The sequence below is a fragment of the Dicentrarchus labrax genome, unplaced genomic scaffold (assembly GCF_905237075.1).
Source record: "Dicentrarchus labrax unplaced genomic scaffold, dlabrax2021, whole genome shotgun sequence".
In the NCBI taxonomy this organism is placed as follows: domain Eukaryota; kingdom Metazoa; phylum Chordata; class Actinopteri; family Moronidae; genus Dicentrarchus; species Dicentrarchus labrax.
In genome coordinates this window covers 34,224,501-34,243,467 of record NW_026136720.1, presented here as the reverse complement: position 1 = coordinate 34,243,467, position 18,967 = coordinate 34,224,501, and the positions used below count along the sequence as shown (strand labels likewise).

General features: G+C 39.3%; 3 protein-coding genes across 3 annotated transcripts in view; 2 read left to right on the top strand and 1 right to left on the bottom strand.

Moving 5' to 3' along the window:
• LOC127352689 (GTP-binding protein 2) overlaps positions 1–18,967 on the top strand; it is a 123,534-nt gene that overhangs the window by 24,567 nt on the left and 80,000 nt on the right. The gene's annotated exons all lie outside the window — the stretch shown is intronic.
• Positions 1–18,967, top strand: part of LOC127352727 (scavenger receptor cysteine-rich type 1 protein M160-like) — a 258,877-nt gene that overhangs the window by 194,623 nt on the left and 45,287 nt on the right. The window lies entirely within an intron of this gene.
• The window catches only part of LOC127352687 (scavenger receptor cysteine-rich type 1 protein M130-like), a 45,912-nt gene that overhangs the window by 14,083 nt on the left and 12,862 nt on the right, over positions 1–18,967 (bottom strand). The window contains exon 4 of the mRNA XM_051381280.1: positions 87–401. Coding sequence (XP_051237240.1) covers positions 87–401 — 315 coding nt within the window. The remainder of the gene's footprint in view (positions 1–86; positions 402–18,967) is intronic.

Below are 18,967 nucleotides of genomic sequence, written 5' to 3'. Positions count from 1 at the left end.
AGAAACAAGAGAGTCATCAGTAAAAGAATAAAGTGAGTTTCATCAGAACAGAAATGAACCAATCAGAGCTGCAGCTCCTCTTCTACCTGAGCAGGTGAGTCCAACAGCTTTTCCAGGTGAGCAGGTGTTTCTAGCTGAGCCTGAGCTTCTACAGTCCAGGAGAGCAGACTCATGGCCTCCACACTGGAACTCTTTGGTCCACATTGGAGCCTCCACTTCTCCATAGAGCGCCCCCTGGAGGACTGAAGGAGCCCCACAGCCGAGCTCCCTACAGACCACCTCTGCATCCTGCTGGTCAAAGTCATCTTCACACACTGAGGACCACCACTGGTTAGACTGGTCAGACTTCACCTCCAGTCTGCCTGAGCACAGACTAGTCCCATCCACCAGCCTGACAGAGTCTGGACAGATAATAGAAGATAAAATAGAGAGAGAGAAAAGACACCAGACACAAATAAAAAGATGTCATCAAACAACATAATATAATGTTATTTTAACATACACACATTGGCCTTAAACACACACATGTACACTAGAGGATGCTGGTCCGTAGAGGCAGGGGAGGTTGGTCCTCCTGTATTGTTGAGAGGAAAGAGGGAAATAAAACTATAAAAAGAGTAACTGGTTGAAATAAATAATTACCAAACAAACAATTATCATTCATGAATTAAGGTTTCTCTCTGCTTTGGAGAAAATCCATCATTCAAATTGTGATTAAAATGCTTCAACAGCGACACCTGCAGGACACCCCTAGTGTTTTTAAGGAAAGTGCAGCTGCTGTTTCAGTGTGGGTATTTACCAATGGTGCTGGGATCATTACTGTCATATTTCCTTTGTAGCAGAGAAATAGAGCTGCTGTGTTTGAACTACTTTGTTGAGGATAACTGCCAGCTGTCTCTGAATACAAAGCACACACTACTTTAAAAAGCCCTGGTGAACCTGGACTTGTGATAACGCATCGTTGGGAAGAAAATATTGGAAGTGAAAGTACAGTAAGCTTCGTCTGGCTGATTGGAAATGGGGCCAGCTTTGATTCAAGCAGCAAGTAGTCATCATCAGTCAGCACACTTTCCTTCACAGGCTGCCACACAGTCGCTGCTCCAAGCAGTTAGGGGTTCAGTGCCTTGCTCAAGAGACCTCGGCAGAGGCCAGGAGGTGAACTGGGATCACTACAGGTGTGCGTGTGTGTGTGTCTGTGTGTGTGTGTCAACATGGGTACGTTATTGTCATTAATTATGTCATTGATGATGTCACTGATGGGCTTACCTGAACAGGTGAGATTCAGGATGGAGGAAGAGGAACTTGATATTGCACACTCCCTCAGAGAAGATCCAGACTGAACACAGTCAGAGTCGATCCACCACACAGGTCTGACTGAAGACTCCTCTCTCTCTCCTATAGAAACAGCAGAACCACAATCCAGATTTCTACAGACAACATTTGCTTCCTTCAGGGTCCAGCCTGAGCCCCCCACTGGTCTCCAGCCTCCTTTATGTTTCAGCTCCAGTGTTCCTGCACAGCGACTGTCTCCTCCCACCAACCTGACCTCCTCAGACTCTGAACAGAAACAAGAGAGTCATCAGTAAAAGAATAAAGTGAGTTTCATCAGAACAGAAATGAACCAATCAGAGCTGCAGCTCCTCTTCTACCTGAGCAGGTGAGTCCAACAGCTCCCAATACACTGACACTGAATACACTGGAACACTTGGTATCCATTTTTAAACACTTTCAAACAATAAAACAACATCATCATCTGCAGATTCATCTATTCTGTTCCTTCTGCTCAGGTACTCCACAATCTTTGCTCTCCACACAAAGACGATTCTTTACTTCTCTTTTCTTTCTCTATTTACCTGTTGAGTTGGGTGTTCCTTCAGTCTGCAGTGCTGAGGAGAAAATCAGAAAATACTCATCAGTATGAAGCAGCATATTGAAAAGAGGACAGTCGATCCAAGTTTCTTGGAGCTCAGAAACATCTCAGTGAACTCTCATTGGAGCCGTTTTACCAGTTTACTATAGTTGAGATGAACATGTGAATGAACACGAGTCAGCAGACTGGTTTACACTGAGTTAAACTCAACACCTGCACACTGAATATATTTGATCACAGCTGAATACATCACACACCTGCACACTACAATCAACAACAAACCACCTGAAAACATAAAAACATCTGAACATATCTGTAAACAACTGAAAACACTTGAGCACCTAATCACACCTGAAAACTCAAGAACACATTAAAACACCTGAATAATCACAAACCAGACACACCTGAAGGCCTTAACAAGGCTAAACTCGTCAACAACTGAACACAATTGGACACACTTGCAGTGGCGACTGGTGAAAAATATTGTTGGTGGGGCTGTGCCATACTTTTTTGTTTCTGTAACCATCGCAATACAATTTAACATAAACTGCAGGACACCAGTGCTCAGTGAAATAGTCAGTAGGGCTTGGTATCATTTAAAAATGTTCGATACCAGTACCGATACCAGTACCGATACCAGTACCCTTAACACGATACTGATACCAATTGAGTACTTCATTCGATACTTTTTTTTTTAACTTTGTGAATGTCACCACTCCTCCCCATTCAAAAGATTTTTACACAAATACATTTTGAAAGTGCTCAAATATTTATTTAATAGCTGTACAAACATGTACATATATATATATATATATATATATATATATATATATATATATATAACATATTACCTGTTTGGTATGATCCGGTTTTAAATGTTAATGTTTTTCCAGCAGATTACATAAAGGTGCATACACATACCACATAGCTAATAATAAATATACAAGATACAGCTCATGACAACGTGCCCTTCCAATTCAGATTACATAGGTCTAATAAACATCTTACAGAAACTGTTCTTTATGTTTTTATCTGGATAGATAAAGGGTAAAAAACAACCGACATTAGCTAACATTATGTTCTGTCTGAGAGTTTGATTGACAGCCTGGTGGTAACCTAGCAACTGCGAGTGAGCACATGGCTCATTTGAATATTTAAATTAGCCATGTGTTGATAGGTCAGGTTAATCTCGGAATGCTGACCAGCCAACTCAACCACAAACTAAGCTGCAAGCTTTACCGCCATACAAAGCGAAACCATAGAAACAGTCACTGTTTTCTTGATCTGGGTACAAAAAGAACCGATTGCAGGTATCGACAGGCGCAGTTTCGATACTACTGGATACTATGTTGTGTCGGTCGATACCTTACCATTATTACAGAAAAACATAAACATCACCTTCTCTGACAGGTGCTTCATATCCCTCACTCCGGTAACTGTCCATGCTGGATCTGTCCCCGTCCTTTTAAAAAGCATGAGTGCACCCAGCTAGCCAAGCCTTCCCGGTGTACCGGCTACGGGAGAAGCCGCCGCCATATACTGCTTCCCTTTCTCTCTAGCCTGCTGTCTGATTGAGAGCTCAGGTTGATCTGGGCCCAGCTCTTTCACCCCAACTTTCTCCGACAAAGTTCTCCTCTCAAACGGATCTTGGAGGAGAGATTTCACTGAGTTAGGGTTGGGTCTTGGAGGACTAACGTTCACGTTCGCCATTGTCGTCTAGTAAAAATGGCGCCGCTAGAGCCCGGTCCTTATTTTATCAGAGGCGAGCTTGGGGCGATAAAATAATCTCCCTTCTTGGATTTGATTTAAGGACGATAATAATTAATTGGCTGAATTTTATGTCATACATTCATATCTTAAATTAGCAATTGGCTTAACTGCTACATAGACCCGCCTCCTGGGGGCGCTTTCTCTATCGGCCAGAGCTGATGAGGCTTCAGACAGGCAGAGGAAAGGTTGTGAATATGATTTTCTATTATATTTTACACATATTACTGGGTGCATTCCATATTGCAAACACACAAATATTGACATACTGATGTTTTTATCATTATTATTATTATTTTTAATTTTTTTTATTTATTTTAATTTTTTATTAATTTTTTATTTTTATGGCTCAAGGGGGCGGCGCCCTAGCGCCCTCTATTGGCCATCCGCCACTGCACACTATCATACAACCTTGAGTCCTTGAATATACCTGACCCTAAATCCAGCAAACAAGGATTTCATTGTTCATTTGTTTTAATGATTTACTATCAGTATACCTGAGAAAAAAGAACATTTGTTGTATTGACTGGCATTTTTATGGTTGTGTTCTATTTTTAAATTGACTATATTTCATTGTTTTTGTTTTCTGTCTTAATATCATCCTATCAATCATCTGTGAATCACTTTGAGCTGCACTAAACTGTATGAATGGTGCTATACTTATAAAGTTAGAGCTCCACATCCTCCAACTTACCAGCTGTTAATGGTCATTTTGGTCGTAGGTAATAACTTAATTATTAATCCAAAATAATAATAATAGTTTTGTGTATTTCATGAGACTAAACTAAATTAAAAGTGGTGCCCGAAGAACTTCATAATTCATTTAAGTTATACTTACTATTGATCATTTTGATAGGAAAACTTTAATTAATTGCACCAACACAGTTGTTGTCTTTCTTTGTATGGGTCCACTCCTTCCTCGACGCCCAAATTCACCCAGTACGTTACCTGCCACACCAGAGACAATAAAATACTGGATCTGTTTTATGCCAACACCAAGGAGGCATATAATTCAACTGCCCTCCCTCCCCTGGGGAGATCAGATCACAACCTGGTTCATCTCCTGCCTGTGTATGAACACCTCATGCACAGACAATCAGCTGTGACCCATACAGTGAGAGGATGGTCTGAGGAGACTGAAGAGGCTCTGAAGGACTGTTTTGACTCAACTGTGTGGGAAGAACTCTGTTATCCTCATGGGGAGGATATCGACAGCCTCACTCACTGCATCACAGACCGCCTCCAAATCAACACAGGGAAAACCAAGGAGCTGGTGGTGGATTTCCGCAGGCGCAGTCACGCCCACTGAACACCGGTGAACACTCTGGGTATAGACATAGAGAGAATGGACTCTTATAAGTACCTGGGTGTTCACCTGAACAATAAACTGGACTGGACTCATAACACTCACGCACTTTATAAGAAAGTCCAGAGCAGACTCTAGCTGCCCTGGAAACTCAGGTCCTTTGGAGTGCAGGGAGAGCTCCTGAGGTCCTTCTTTGATACTGCTGTGGCATCATCCATTTTCTTTGGAGTGGTCTGCTGGAGCAGCAGCATCTCAGCAGCCGACAGGAAGAGACTCGTCAAGCTGATTAAGAAGGCCAGCCCTGTCCTGGGTTGCCCCCTCGACTCAGTTAACTTCAATAATTTCTACATCGAAGCCATCAACCGTTGGACCCGATCCCAACTAGACTGCTTAAAGAAGTCGTACCCTTAATTGGCACTTCTTTACTGGATATGATTAATCTTTCTTTATTATCAGGATATGTACCACAGTCCTTTAAAGTAGCTGTAATTAAACCCCTTCTTAAAAAGCCCACTCTTGACCCAGGGGTTTTAGCCAACTATAGACCGATTTCTAACCTCCCCTTCCTCTCTAAGATTCTGGAGAAAGTAGTCGCCAAAGAGTTGTGTGAATTTCTACATAACAATAGTTTATTTGACGATTTTCAGTCAGGATTTAGAGTTCATCACAGCACAGAGACAGCTCTGGTTAAAGTTAATAATGACCTTCTGATTGCTTCTGACAATGGACTTGTCTCTGTACTTGTATTATGAGATCTTAGTGCTGCATTTGACACCATTGACCATAATATTCTTTTACAGAGACTTGAGCACTAAGCTGGTTTAAGTCACATTTATCAGATCTTTCGCAGTTTGTACATTTTAACGATGAATCTTCAATAAATACTACAGTTAGTCATGGAGTTCCACAAGGTTCTGTACTTGGACCAATACTATTTACTTAATATATATGCTCCCTTTAGGCAAAATTATTCGGAATCACTCCGTTAACTTTCACTGTTATGCAGATGATACGCAGTTATATCTATCAATCAAGCCCGATGAAATTAATCAATTATCTAAATTACAAACATGTCTTAAGGACATAAAATCCTGGATGAGCTGAAATTTTCTGAAAAAAACGAAATTCTTGTACTTGGCCCAAAGACTTAGAGACTCACTGTCTAAAGATATAGTCACTCTAGACGGCATTACCTTGGCCTCTAACACCACTGTCAGGAATCTTGGAGTTATCTTTGATCAGGATTTGTCATTTAACTCCCACATAAAGCAGACCTCCAGGACTGCCTTCTTTCATTTACGTAATATTAGAAAAATTAGACACATCCTATCACAGACAGATGCAGAAAAACTAATCCATGCATTTGTTACTTCTAGGCTGGAACTAGAAAAAGAGATCACATCTCTCCTGTACAAGATTCTCTGCACTGGCTCCCTGTAAAATGTAGAATAGAATTTAAAATCCTCCTCCTCACCTATAAAGCTCTTCATGGTCAGGCCCCTTCATATCTTAAAGAGCTCATAGTACCCTATTACCCCTCTAGAACACTACGTTCTCTGAATGCTGGGCTACTTGTGGTTCCTATAGTCTCTAAAAGTAGAACAGGAGCCAGAGCCTTCAGTTACCAAGCTCCTCTCCTGTGGAACCAGCTTCCAGTTGTGGTTCGGGAAGCAGACACCCTCACCACATTCAAGAGTAGGCTTAAGACATTCCTCTTTGATAAAGCTTATAGTTAGGGCTGGATCAGGTGAGTCCTGAACCATCCCTTAGTTATGCTGCTATAGGCCTAGACTATCGGGGGATTTCCCATGGTGCACTAAGCTCCTCTCTTCCGCTCTCTTTCTGCACTCATTCATGTCCCATTAATGCATGTTACTAACTTCACTTCTTCCCCGGAGTTCTTGTGCTTTCTCGTCTCGCAGGTTCTCATGGATCCTGGTGGAGCCTCCTGCCATGGTCCTGCTAGATTGCCATTGCCAATACTGTTGTTGCTGTGCACCTGTCTGTCTGTCTGTCTGTCTGTCTCTCTCTCTCTCTCTCTCTCTCTCTCTGTCTGTCTGTCTGTCTGTCTGTCTGTCTGTCTCTCTCTCTCTCTCTCTCTCGCCCGTCTGTCTGCTGTCTGCTCTGATGTCTCACATGTGCTGTCCTCAGTGTCTGTCTGCGTACAGGAAGAGGTGGAGCTTTACTGGAGTATATCTGACTGACTCTGTCACAGTAGTTATAAAACAGACACAGTTAGAGTCTTTAACACAAGTGCCTGATAATAATACAGTGTCATTATTATTATTATTATTATTATTATTGGATGTTGCAGGGAAAAATGACTAAAAATAGAATCAAAAACTGGTTTTGATTTGATGGAAATCTGATGGATTCAAACTTTACTGTGAACAATTTTACAATGTTTTCCTTTTTGTCTAACTTTGATATTGTGTGTGTGGGGAGGTCATAGACACGTCAGTTCGTATAGAAAATAAAAAGCAATAAATAACAGAAATAAAATCAGTGCGTCCCATCCTTACAAATGCAAAACTACATGGCAAACTTGGATTGTGACTTTTTGTTTAGTTGAATATAAAAAGTGTGGAAAGTCACTGGGAGAGTTTTGGAAGAACAAAATAATGAACAAAACACAGTGTGTTGTTTTAGGTTCCCTCCGTTCTGCAGCATCCAATCTCTCACTGCTCTGGGATGGAGACTGTTGTATTAAATGCTCTTGTGCTCATGAAGAAGATGTGTATCTATGTGAAGTTGTGAAATCCTAGCAGAGTGTAACTTCCTCATGTTGAGTGCGTCTGTGTAATAATACTGCATGACAACTGTTGCTAAGCCGACGCAGTGAGCGTCAGAGACAAGAAAACACTCAATCTGTCAAAGAAAGAAGCCTATTAAGTCTCTATGATTGGTAAAACATTATTTAAAAATACCATCATGATTATAATTCTATTAATGTTATTTTCTGTATGTAGGCTAATAGTCCCACCCACTGTTTAACTGCGTACAGGAACCGATCGCTCTATCTGGCTGCCAATCAGCAGATCAATATCTATGGTCTTTCTGAGCAGAATGAGCCGTCACTCTTCCTGTGTGTTGCTATGGTGATCCAAACCACATGTGAGCAGTTTGCTTGTCCGTCTGAATATTTGGCTTTTTTTTATTAGTTATGATGATTTAGTGAAGTTGACCTTTGACCCCTGCAGAGTCAGAAAGCTTCGATTAGAGGAAAACCTGAGGAAAAGTGACTCTGAGGAAACATTAAGTTGTTGCACTTTATCAGTTTTCTCCTGTTGAGCAGTGATGGAAGAAGTACTCACATCTTTTACTGCAGTAAAAGTACTAATACCACAGTGTACAAATACTCTGTTACTAGTATTTATGTTGCTGAAGAAAATAATAATAACTGACTAAAAATAGAATTAAAACATTAAAACTTTACTGTGTACAATCTTACAGTGTTTTCCTTTTTGTCTTACTTTGCATTGATATGATGTGTGTGTGTGTGTGTGTGTGTGTGTGTGTGTGTGTGTGTGTGTGTGTGTGTGTGTGTGAAGAGTTCATTTGCAACAACAGATTAAAGCCATTCTTGAAATGAATCAACCAACAGCAGTTTGATTGATAATCCCTGGATTGCACTCACAAGAATCAAAATGGAGATATCTGTTTTTCTAATGAAGCCTTCGTATGTTACTCCAACATCCAACACAAATATTTCACCATCTTTAAAGCAGAGTCCTACCTGAGCTCCACAGCAACAGCAACAGCACCAACAGGTGATCCATGTCCAGGTAGAGCATCTCTCTGCCCGTCTGTCTGCTGTCTGCTCTGATGTCTCACATGTGCTGTCCTCAGTGTCTGTCTGCGTACAGGAAGAGGTGGAGCTTTACTGGATAATATCTGACTGACTCTGTCACAGTAGTTATAAAACAGACACAGTTAGAGTCTTTAACACAAGTGCCTGATAATAATACAGCATTATTATTATTATTATTATTATTATTATTATTATTATTATTGACTTAAAGCCCATTATGTAACTTTTCCTCCTCACAATCAGCTTCAGAATCATGCTGATGTTACACTGACTGTAACAGGGTGATGCTTCCTCTGTACTCCTGTTCTTGCACTGTGGAACTTTGGTCTGCGGGTCGGAACGAGTGTGTAACGCTTTACGGCACTAAGGCACACACCACCAACTATGTGACTGATTTATGGTGAAACTGGCAGGGGTGGAAAGAGTACCAAAAAAATCTACTCAAGTAAAAGTAAAAAGTAGCTCATTTAAAATGTACTCAGAGTGAAAGTTACTTAGTTACTTAGAACTTGCTATTTAGTTTGAACAGGAACTGGTTTTCAGGACTCGGCACCATCAGGTGGGTCAGAAATAATAATCAGAAATAGTATCATTGTTTTCAAGTTGCACCGACGCACCTGACTGCACAGATCAATCCAAATATTACAAAATAATCCTGACTTTATTCATGCCTGAGCTTTCATTCACATCTCACTGTATAAGAACAGAAAATCAACAGGAAACTGTCTTTAGCTCATCAAGACATAAAAGCTGAACAAGATTATCCCACATATGGAAATAAATGTTAACAAAACTCAGTTGAAGTGAAAGTCGTCAGCTCTGTGTCTTTTCACTGATAACCAACAGAAACATCTGGAAAACATCTGGAAAACACTCCAGAAACACTCAGTCGAACCTCAAGTCTAAAGATCACAGATCTCTGGAGGAACCATCTCAAAGTAAAAGTCAATTCTTTCTTCTTCTAGGATTTTTGACGGATTGTTCGAAGCACTTTTTACTCCGTTTCTTTCTCCTCCTGCTCTGCTTCAGTTCCTCATTTTAATTACTCAATGAACTTGCTGTTTAGTTTGAGCAGGAGCTGGTTTTCAAAGTTAGTAGAGTTCATTCTAGCTGGGTTTGCAGTGAACGGCAGTCCAGCACAGCTGAAGAGGCGCTCACAAGCAGCAGAAGCAGGCAGGCCAGTGTTGAGTTTGAGAGAGAGCTTTTTGATGAGAGGAAAAGAGTTCAGTAGGTCCATTTTGTCTGACACACAGGCAAGGAACCCATCTAGCTCACTTGTGCCTTTTGACTTTCAGTGATGAGAAGAAAGTGGCCGACGTGCTCCATCTCATCCTCTGTCATGTGCTCAATGTGATGCTTCACATAGACACTCATGTAGACAGGCTCATTATTTTGTTGCAGGTATGATATTGCACTAAGCCTTCTTAAAGGTGGCAAACATGTTTTGCTGCTGGCCCTGTGCACAGCAGTACACTGCTTTGCTTCTATGCTGAAGAAGTGGAGACTCCTCTTCTCCAAACTGTGTGTGAGGTGAAGAAATGAAGTTAATCAGAACCTTGTCAACTTTTGCTTGTGGCACACGTTCAGTTCCACCCACTGCCACCAAGTCAGATATTTTTGCTTGCTTGGGGTTTTTTCTGGTGGCAGGGTCCGCTTCCGTGCTGCCACGAGGTCAGTGTAGACTTTCATCTTTGATGGATGTTTCCTCTGTGAACAAAAAACTAACATCATCATAAATCATCAATACCATGTTTTCATTAAACATACGGTTCAAATATTCTTTATATTAATACATTCATTCATAGCTTTCAGTGTGATAGTAGAAAGAGTAGACTATATCATGGATGGGTCACTGGCAGACTTTAAGTGTGGTCCCAGATCAGCTGCTTTTATCCTGCATATAAGATTACTGAATGAAAAACATTCACCAATATATCAATCAATCAATCAATCTTTATTTATAGAGCGCCAAATCACAACAACAGTCATCTCAAGGCACTTTACACATAGAGCAGGTCTAGACCATACTCTTTCATTTCATTTTAAAGAGACCCAATATTAGAACAACACTAGAAGAGTTTTTATTGGCCAAAACTTAATAACTTTTTCAATGTGTTAATACACTCATAAGCAATTTTCAACACATATCATAGCAATATTAGCATCATTTTGTGTGACATTAAGGAATGAGTCAAATCTGATTGTTTAAAATGAAGCTTACTACCAAGTTAGCTAATGTTAACTAGCACTATAAAGCTGGCTGCTAACACTGACGTTAGCATACCATGATTGAGTAAAGTTATTAATTGCATGAATCCATGATGAATTGCATGTAACGTTATTTAGCTTCACGTGAGGTTATGTTATCTGTACATGCTTGTGCAGGTTGGAAGCAGAGTTTTTGTAGGTGGATAGCTGCGTCTCTTTCAGGATACAAAGTTTACATTGCATGATGAAATTGTTGTCATTCGCAGACTTGAACTCAAAGAAGTCCTTTAAGTATGGCCAGGGATTGGCCTCACGTTCTCCCAAATTCTACTCTTCTCCATCGATACACTTGTCTCCATCCGTCTCCATCATCTTTTAGCTAGCTCCTCTGTGGCACCAATGTCTCGACCTTTCTGACCTTCTGGCGCTGCAGTTGTCCAGAGCCAATCAGATGGACCGTTACTGGCACGCAGACGCAGTGCAAGTTCATCTATTTATTTTTACTTTGTAACGGAAGCTATTTAAAATGTAGTGAAGTAAATTACTTCCAACAATATGTACTTAAGTAAAAGTATAATGACTGATTTTAAAAATTACTCAAAAAACGACTCAATTACAGTAACGAGAGTAAATCCCCGCAGCAAGGCGCGCCACCACGAGGTGCACTGGATGGAGGGACTGAGTTGGAAATCTGCTCCTCACATTGTTGTGGGGGAGTTTATTGTGAAAAGACTTTGGTGCTGATGTACTGTAAAGTTTCTTTTTAACTTCTTGAGTCCTTAAAAACTTTTCTACAGTGGAACTAAAGTCCTTTAAAAGTCACATTTGTGGATCAAGTAAAATAGGAGCTGAATCACCAACTGGGTCCTCAGACCTTCAGGGGCTCCGAAGGCTCCGGGTTTACTATGTGGCAATTAGTCTGTGGTAATTGGATGAACTGCATATGTGTTAGTGAACAGTGTGTGCACAATATAGTGAACTGAGAGGCCCTGAGGGGACTCCTGTGTTATTACATCATCTTTGAGCTCCTGTTTAAAGAGTTCAAATCTAGTTTAAGGTTTATTAGTTCAGTTTATGTTGTGTTTACGTGCTGCTGCACATGTTCATACTCTATACAGCATATTCATATCTACCCCTTTATATTCATACACATTACTCTGCACTTTACTGTTTTTGGACTTCAGGTTAGTTTGTTGACCAAACTAATCCCTAAATAATACATGAGAGAGGGAGAAATGAGGGGTCCACAGGGACCCACAGCTCCGGGTAAAAGTAGAATAATGTAAATTATAGGCAACATTTTAGACCAAATATCATTTTATTGCAGATAAAACATGTTTTTACTGTTGACTTTTTAAGCAGCTGATAATTGATGGTGATATATTTCTGACATATCTATCTATTATTCCTTGAACATTCATGCAGAGAGAGTGTGTCCATAAAAACCTCCGTCCTTATCTCACTCTGCTTTCTTCACTCCTCTTTTAGGATGGTGCAGTCATTAGTTTAGAGTATTAACTACAGTTACTCTAAAGAAAGACAAGAAATCTGTGTTTTAAAAAAGAAATAATGTCAAAGTTTAAATGAGGAAGATAAATTAAAGTGTCTCTTATTGCTCAACTCTTGGACACTGCCGCCATCTAGTGTTTGTAAAGTGTTAATACATCCAGAGTGCACTCATGAATCATTAACACATTTGTGCCCACAACTAAAACTTTGAATTTCCTTTGGTGGAAGTGTTCTCTGGGCTCGCCTGAGCAGAAAATCTGAAGAAATATTCAACACGGGTCGAACTGTTTGGCTGGAAAGAGTTTTTCTTATCATATTATATTTAGTCTCACTGTAAAACATAATGAGTTAGTTCAACTCAAACTGTTTGAGGACACCGACTGCCTTTAATCATTTAAGTCTATTAACTCAAACAATTTAAGCATTAACAATATTTGATTTGACTCAAGTATTTATTGTGAAGATAACTTAGGTAAATGAGGTTAACTGTACCAATTCCATTAAAACTAGTAAGTATATTACACTCATATGCAGCAACTCTCCAAACAGCTGATGTACAATACAAAATCTACAATGAATTGATTCTCCAAATGGTCAAATTACAAAACTGTAAAAATACTAAGGTATACTACATTTTTGTTTTATATAAAGTCAACTTAAAGAAAATGAGTCAGTGGAACAAACTGGAATTATGTGACCAATACTTGAAATACTGCACAAAAAGTTCCCTTAAACCAGTTGAGTTATTCAACAATTGAGTTTTGAGTTGGGTTGAATTCAAGTTATGTTAACGTTAGGGGTGTAATGATTCATCTACTACATCGATTTATATTCTTATGATCCAGCTACATCGATCTGTGCTCGGCAAGTTGGCCTTCCGGACGACATATATCGATCTAACATCGTTTTAAAAGGTAATCAATCGATTGTATCGATACTAGGAAATAGGGTGGCCATTTGTCCGGGTTTAGGCTGTCAAAATAAGTAATTATATTGGTTACATTTTCGTGTAGTGACCTATCAACACATGGCTTATTTTAATATTCAATGAGCCATGTGTTAATTCACCACAACAGGTGCTCATGCACAGTTGCTACCACCAGGCTGTCAATCAAGCTCTCAGTGACAGAGAAGTACCATTAGCTAACGCGGCTGTTGGACTGAAATTCTGAAAATGCCGAAGCGAAAGACCTCCTTTAACCCAGAATGGGCAAAAGAACACGGGTTTGTGACAAAAAGTAGCTTTCTGTGGCCGGCCTCAACCAGCCTCAACCAGCCTTTGTGAAGCAACCTTGAGGACTGTATAGACAAAGCCTATACATCTGAAACAGAAGGTGCTGTATTTTTTTTACCCTTTATCTATCCAGATAAAAACATTAAGAACCATTTCTGTATGATGTTTATTAGAACTATGTCATCTGAATTGGAAGGGCACGTTGTCATGAGCTGTATCTTGTATATTTATTATTAGCTATGTGGTATGTGTATGTACCTTTATGTAATCTGGTGGAAAAACATTACAATTTAAAACCGGATCATACCAAACAAATATCTGCTTCCGTGTATGCAAAGTGTCCTTTTTGATGTGAAGGAAATGGCCACCCTACCAGGAAATAACACGTTGGATTTAAGCACGTCAGACTTTATATGGATGTGTTTTTTCTCAAAACATCACGACAACAATTGCCGAGTTTATCTGCAAAGATATGATTCCCTTACAAGAAACAACAGGAATCTATGAAACTTCACCTGCACTGTCCAGTATCCAGTATTTATTTCAGTCACACTGGTTGAATTTTTGGCTAAAAAGTTACTGAATCGATTTCAAGTCACTGAATCGTTTCGGATCGCATCGTTCTAAATATATAATAATAATCGTATTGGCAACCACGAATCGTGATACGAATCGAATCGTTACCCCCCTAGTTAACGTCCTTCTTTTATTAAGATATGCTGTTAGGTTGCACAGTGCTTGACGCACATGGAACTACTGTTGTTTCCAAGAATGGTAGAAAATGCTGTAGAATAAGCAGAATTTGTCCCGACTAATAATGGCTGTGTGGTAATAACGAGCTAGTGAGTCATAACCGAGGCTTTTAAGTTTTCTTCTCTGGTGAATGCAAAGCGCTCGAATACAAAGAAACCAAACATTTTCCCAACTAACAGAAAAAACACAAGAAATTCTAGTGAAGCACTTAAAATCAGCTCATTCACAGTTTCATACTTTATTAACCTGCTTTTATTTTCTTCATCCAATAAAAATGAGCACAATTCATATGAAATAAGCAAAAGTTTATTAAACTGCTTTAATGTTTTTTAACATAGTAGATGATGGTGATACATTCATTACAGCAGGGGTCTCAAACTGCCGGCCCGGGGCCCATTTCTGGCCCTCCACCCCCTCCCTCTGGCCCCAGACATGATGTCAAACCTTTAATATAATCTGACCAATAAGATAATCAGTTTAATTTTTTTTTTTTTTCTGGTTATTTCACATCAATTTAAACTACCCCTTCATATACAATTACAATAAAAACACAATTCTATTTAAAAATATATTTTGTTAGTGCAAAATAATGGAAAAGCTCATTTGACTGCAAACAACAAGAATGATATAAAACTGTATAGAAACTGCTGTTTGCATTGTTTGTAGTAATGGAAACAGTTTCAGAATATTACACTTTCTTACTTGAACGTTGACCCGGAGATAACAATACCAACAGTGGCCCCAAGACAGTGTGAGTTTGAGACCCCTGCATTACAGTCATCTATGAAATAACCTGAATCCGTAATCAACTAACGACTAATGACTATATTTTAAGGAAAAGCTCCACAAAATTCTTTCTGTTCGAGGTGGAAACACAAAATCTTCTGTGGAAACTGTGGAGACATGTGGCTGCACACAGAAAAATTCAAATGTTTGATTTCACACATTAATTTTGCCCAATAGGTAGACAAAGGTCATTTTATTTTGAAAAATCACAAGAATAAGTAAAACATTTGTTAAATATCAGATTGGCTCTAGATCAAAGTACATATTATTGGGGCCCGAGCAGCGACCGCTGAGGGAATTATTATTTGTCTTAACTGAAATTATGAAATGTGGCACAAAAGTTGGCGTTAGTGAAAATGTACGTGTCATTCCATCTCATATAATGGCTCCACAGCACCCGTTAAACTGCAGCCCCCCACGGCACGTGTTACCAGAATGCATGAAAATCTGTACGCACATGTATCACGACCAAACGTACAAAAAAGCCTCTTGTGTTTGATGTCTTGGCCTGAAAACATTTACTTGCCAATATTCAGTCATAGTCACAGTGCCACCTACTGGAAATAGGAAGTAAGCTTTGTACAGTAATCTTCATCTGATTTACGTGTGATATACTGGCTCATAATGCGACCGCGGCACTCCCCGACGTACAAGGACTGCAGCTTTAACTGAAGTTGAATCCAATGGTACCAAGTATTTGATATAACTCCTTATAGTTTTTGAGATTCAGCCATTTCTGTATTGAGTCGTTAGTCACGAGGGGTTAAGCAAAATCTGTATGAAATAAGCAAAATCCTTAGTTACAAAATTACGGCGGCCCTTAAGGGACATGGGGGAGAAAAAAATACTTTTGCATAGAGAAATATTTGTTAAAAAAATAACTTCTGGAAGCAGCAAACCAAAGCAATGGAGAGGCTCATAGCTGAGACATTACGTCAGTGCTTGGTTCTAGTCATGGTTTTCAAATCAGTGAAAGACAGCCGAAGAGGACTGTTGGTGAAAGGGAGATATTCTCGGTGGAAAAAGTACTTGAACTTTGACGTAATGTCTTTATATTTGACTCTGTGAAACTCTCCGTAGCTTTGGTTTGCCATTTCCCAAACAACGATGACCCTTGGGTTTTACTTTAAGGAGCTTTTTTACACTCCAAATATTTATCACAGGGACACAAAACTAAACCCATGTCCCCCTAAGGGCCTCCATACAAAATAGGCAAAAATACGCAAAATCCTTAATTAAGAACGTTAACAAAATTGATCTGAAATAAGTAAAATAAACAAACACAAACAAAATTCACACAAAATAAGTAAAATTCTTAATTGTAAAACTAACCAACATCCTTAAAGCTAGGGTAGGTATTTCAGAAGAATCTTTTTGTTGTATTTGTTGAAATTCTTTTTACATCCCGACAACAATGAATCAATAAAATGCTCTGAGAGACAATCTGGTCTCTGTGGCTGCTGTAATGAGCTCAGCCAGTGATTGGATTCAGTCTGAATGAAATGATTGTTAATGATGCAGCAGTCGGCCACTATGTGTTCATGTGTTTTCAGGGAGTGGTTTTGGAGGGAGGCCTGAAGGGAACAGGTGGGATTTATGTTTTCACGTGGATCTTTGTCTAACGTTATCTACCCGAGCTTTAATCACAGTAAAACTCTTATGAAATGAGCAAAATCCTTAAAGGTCCAGTGTGAAGGGATTTAGTGACATCTAATGGTGAAGTTGGAGAATGCAACCAACTGAATACAGCTCGCCTTCCAAGTGTGTAGGGGAACCTACGTTGGCTGGGAAAAATGCAAACTCTCCTATCTAGAGTCAGTGTTTGGTTTGTCCGTTCTGGGCTACCGTAGGAACATGGCGGACTCCGCCAGAAGAGGACCCGCTCCCTCTGTAGATAAAAACGTCTCGTTCTAAGGTAACAAAAGTACAACGATTCTTATTTTCAGGTGATTAAACACTGATGAAAACATACCGATGAATATTATATTCCATTTGTGACAATAGATCCTCCTCAATGTTTCACTCTGGACCTTTAAACTACATTTGTACCAAATAAACAAAATCCCTGATCACAACATTTAGTAAAATTCATACAAAATAAACAAAATCTGTAATTACAAAAGTAAGAAAAATCATTATCTACAAAAGTTGGTTAAATTCATACAACATAGAATCAAGATGAACTGGTAAGAAATAAGCAAATCTGTAACTGTAAAAAATGAGCAAAAATCTTTAATTATAAATGTAAGCAAAATTCTTAATCACACAATTAAGTAACACTGGTACAAAATAAGCAAAATCCTGTAAAAAATTAAACTTGTGAAATATACAAAATCCTTAATTGTAAAAAAATAAAAATCCTGAATTACTAAAAGAATCAAAATACTGAATAGTTCAAATAAGCAAAATCCATGATTACTAAAATTAGCAAAAATCCTTAATGTTAAAAAAATAACCAAAACCTTTCTGAAAATAAGTAAAATCCTGAAACAAAATGAAGTAAGATTCTTAATTACTGTATAAAAATGATGAAAATTCTTGATTTAAAGATCAAATAAGTTTTAACAACTCACTTTTTCTCTCATTTGAATTATTCTGATTATTTTCCCCAGATTTGAGCTGAATGTGGTCCTGCTGTCGAACCATCTACGATACAAATATGACATTTTCAAAGTCCTGGAGGACGAAATCTTGCTCACAAGATAAATAAAAACCCATGTCAACCACAAGGGAGCGCTAAAGTAAAGTTATAAAGTTGATATCTCATTAACAGGATGAAAGTGGTGTCAAACAGCCTCTGACCTTTAATATTGTTCTCTGTTCTCTAACTACATGACTTTGTTAATTCACTGTAATCTTTTTAAACAGATTCTCCCAATCGCAGCAGATTTGTTCCACCAACCCTGGATGTGGTCCAGATCTACAGATCCAACAGCAGGTGGTCCTGAACAGGTTTCTGCTCTTATCTCAGGATTCAGTTGTTCAAACGTCACCAAATGTGATCGAGTATTGTAACACCAGATTCAGAGGATATATGACAGTGTTTCACTTTGATTTTAACTGAATAGATAACATCACTGGGCCAACATTGTTCCAAAATGACTCCCAAATCCCCGACCAGCCTGGGTCTTCATAACTTTAGAATCGGACCATCGACCGGTTCATGGTACATTCAGATCGATCCAGGGGTCCGCGTACCGATGTCGTCGAATCTGTAACGTTAAAACTGATTTCTGAATGTGTAAATCTTTACAGCCCGAGAGCTCAGTATCTCTGCTTTCAATATTTGTGAGGTGTTTTTAAAGAGTTACGTCTTCAATAGGAACAAACAGGGTTGGTTTTGGTCTTTTCATGCTCAGAGTAATAAAAATATAATGTGATATAATAATTCCAGCCAACATGAGGATAAAAATGTAAAATCCTTGACTGAGCTGATGGCTGTGTGTCAGCTGTGAAATCCATGTGGATGTGAGAGGAGCTCCTTGGAGGACCTACTCTGCTCCCTGAGCTCCTTCCTCTTCAGTCGGCCCTCCTCCAGCTGCAGGAACACCCAGGTTATAATCATCCAGCTCAATGTTCTCCTGTCTGCCCGGCTTCTGCCCCCTGCAGGCCTGGAGAGACACGACAGCATGAGTCCCCTCTTCAGTTCAATAAACAGACAGAGTGCTTCATTTCAGTCAGTCCTCTAAACAACAGACAGTGTCAGTACCTTACAGCAGCAAC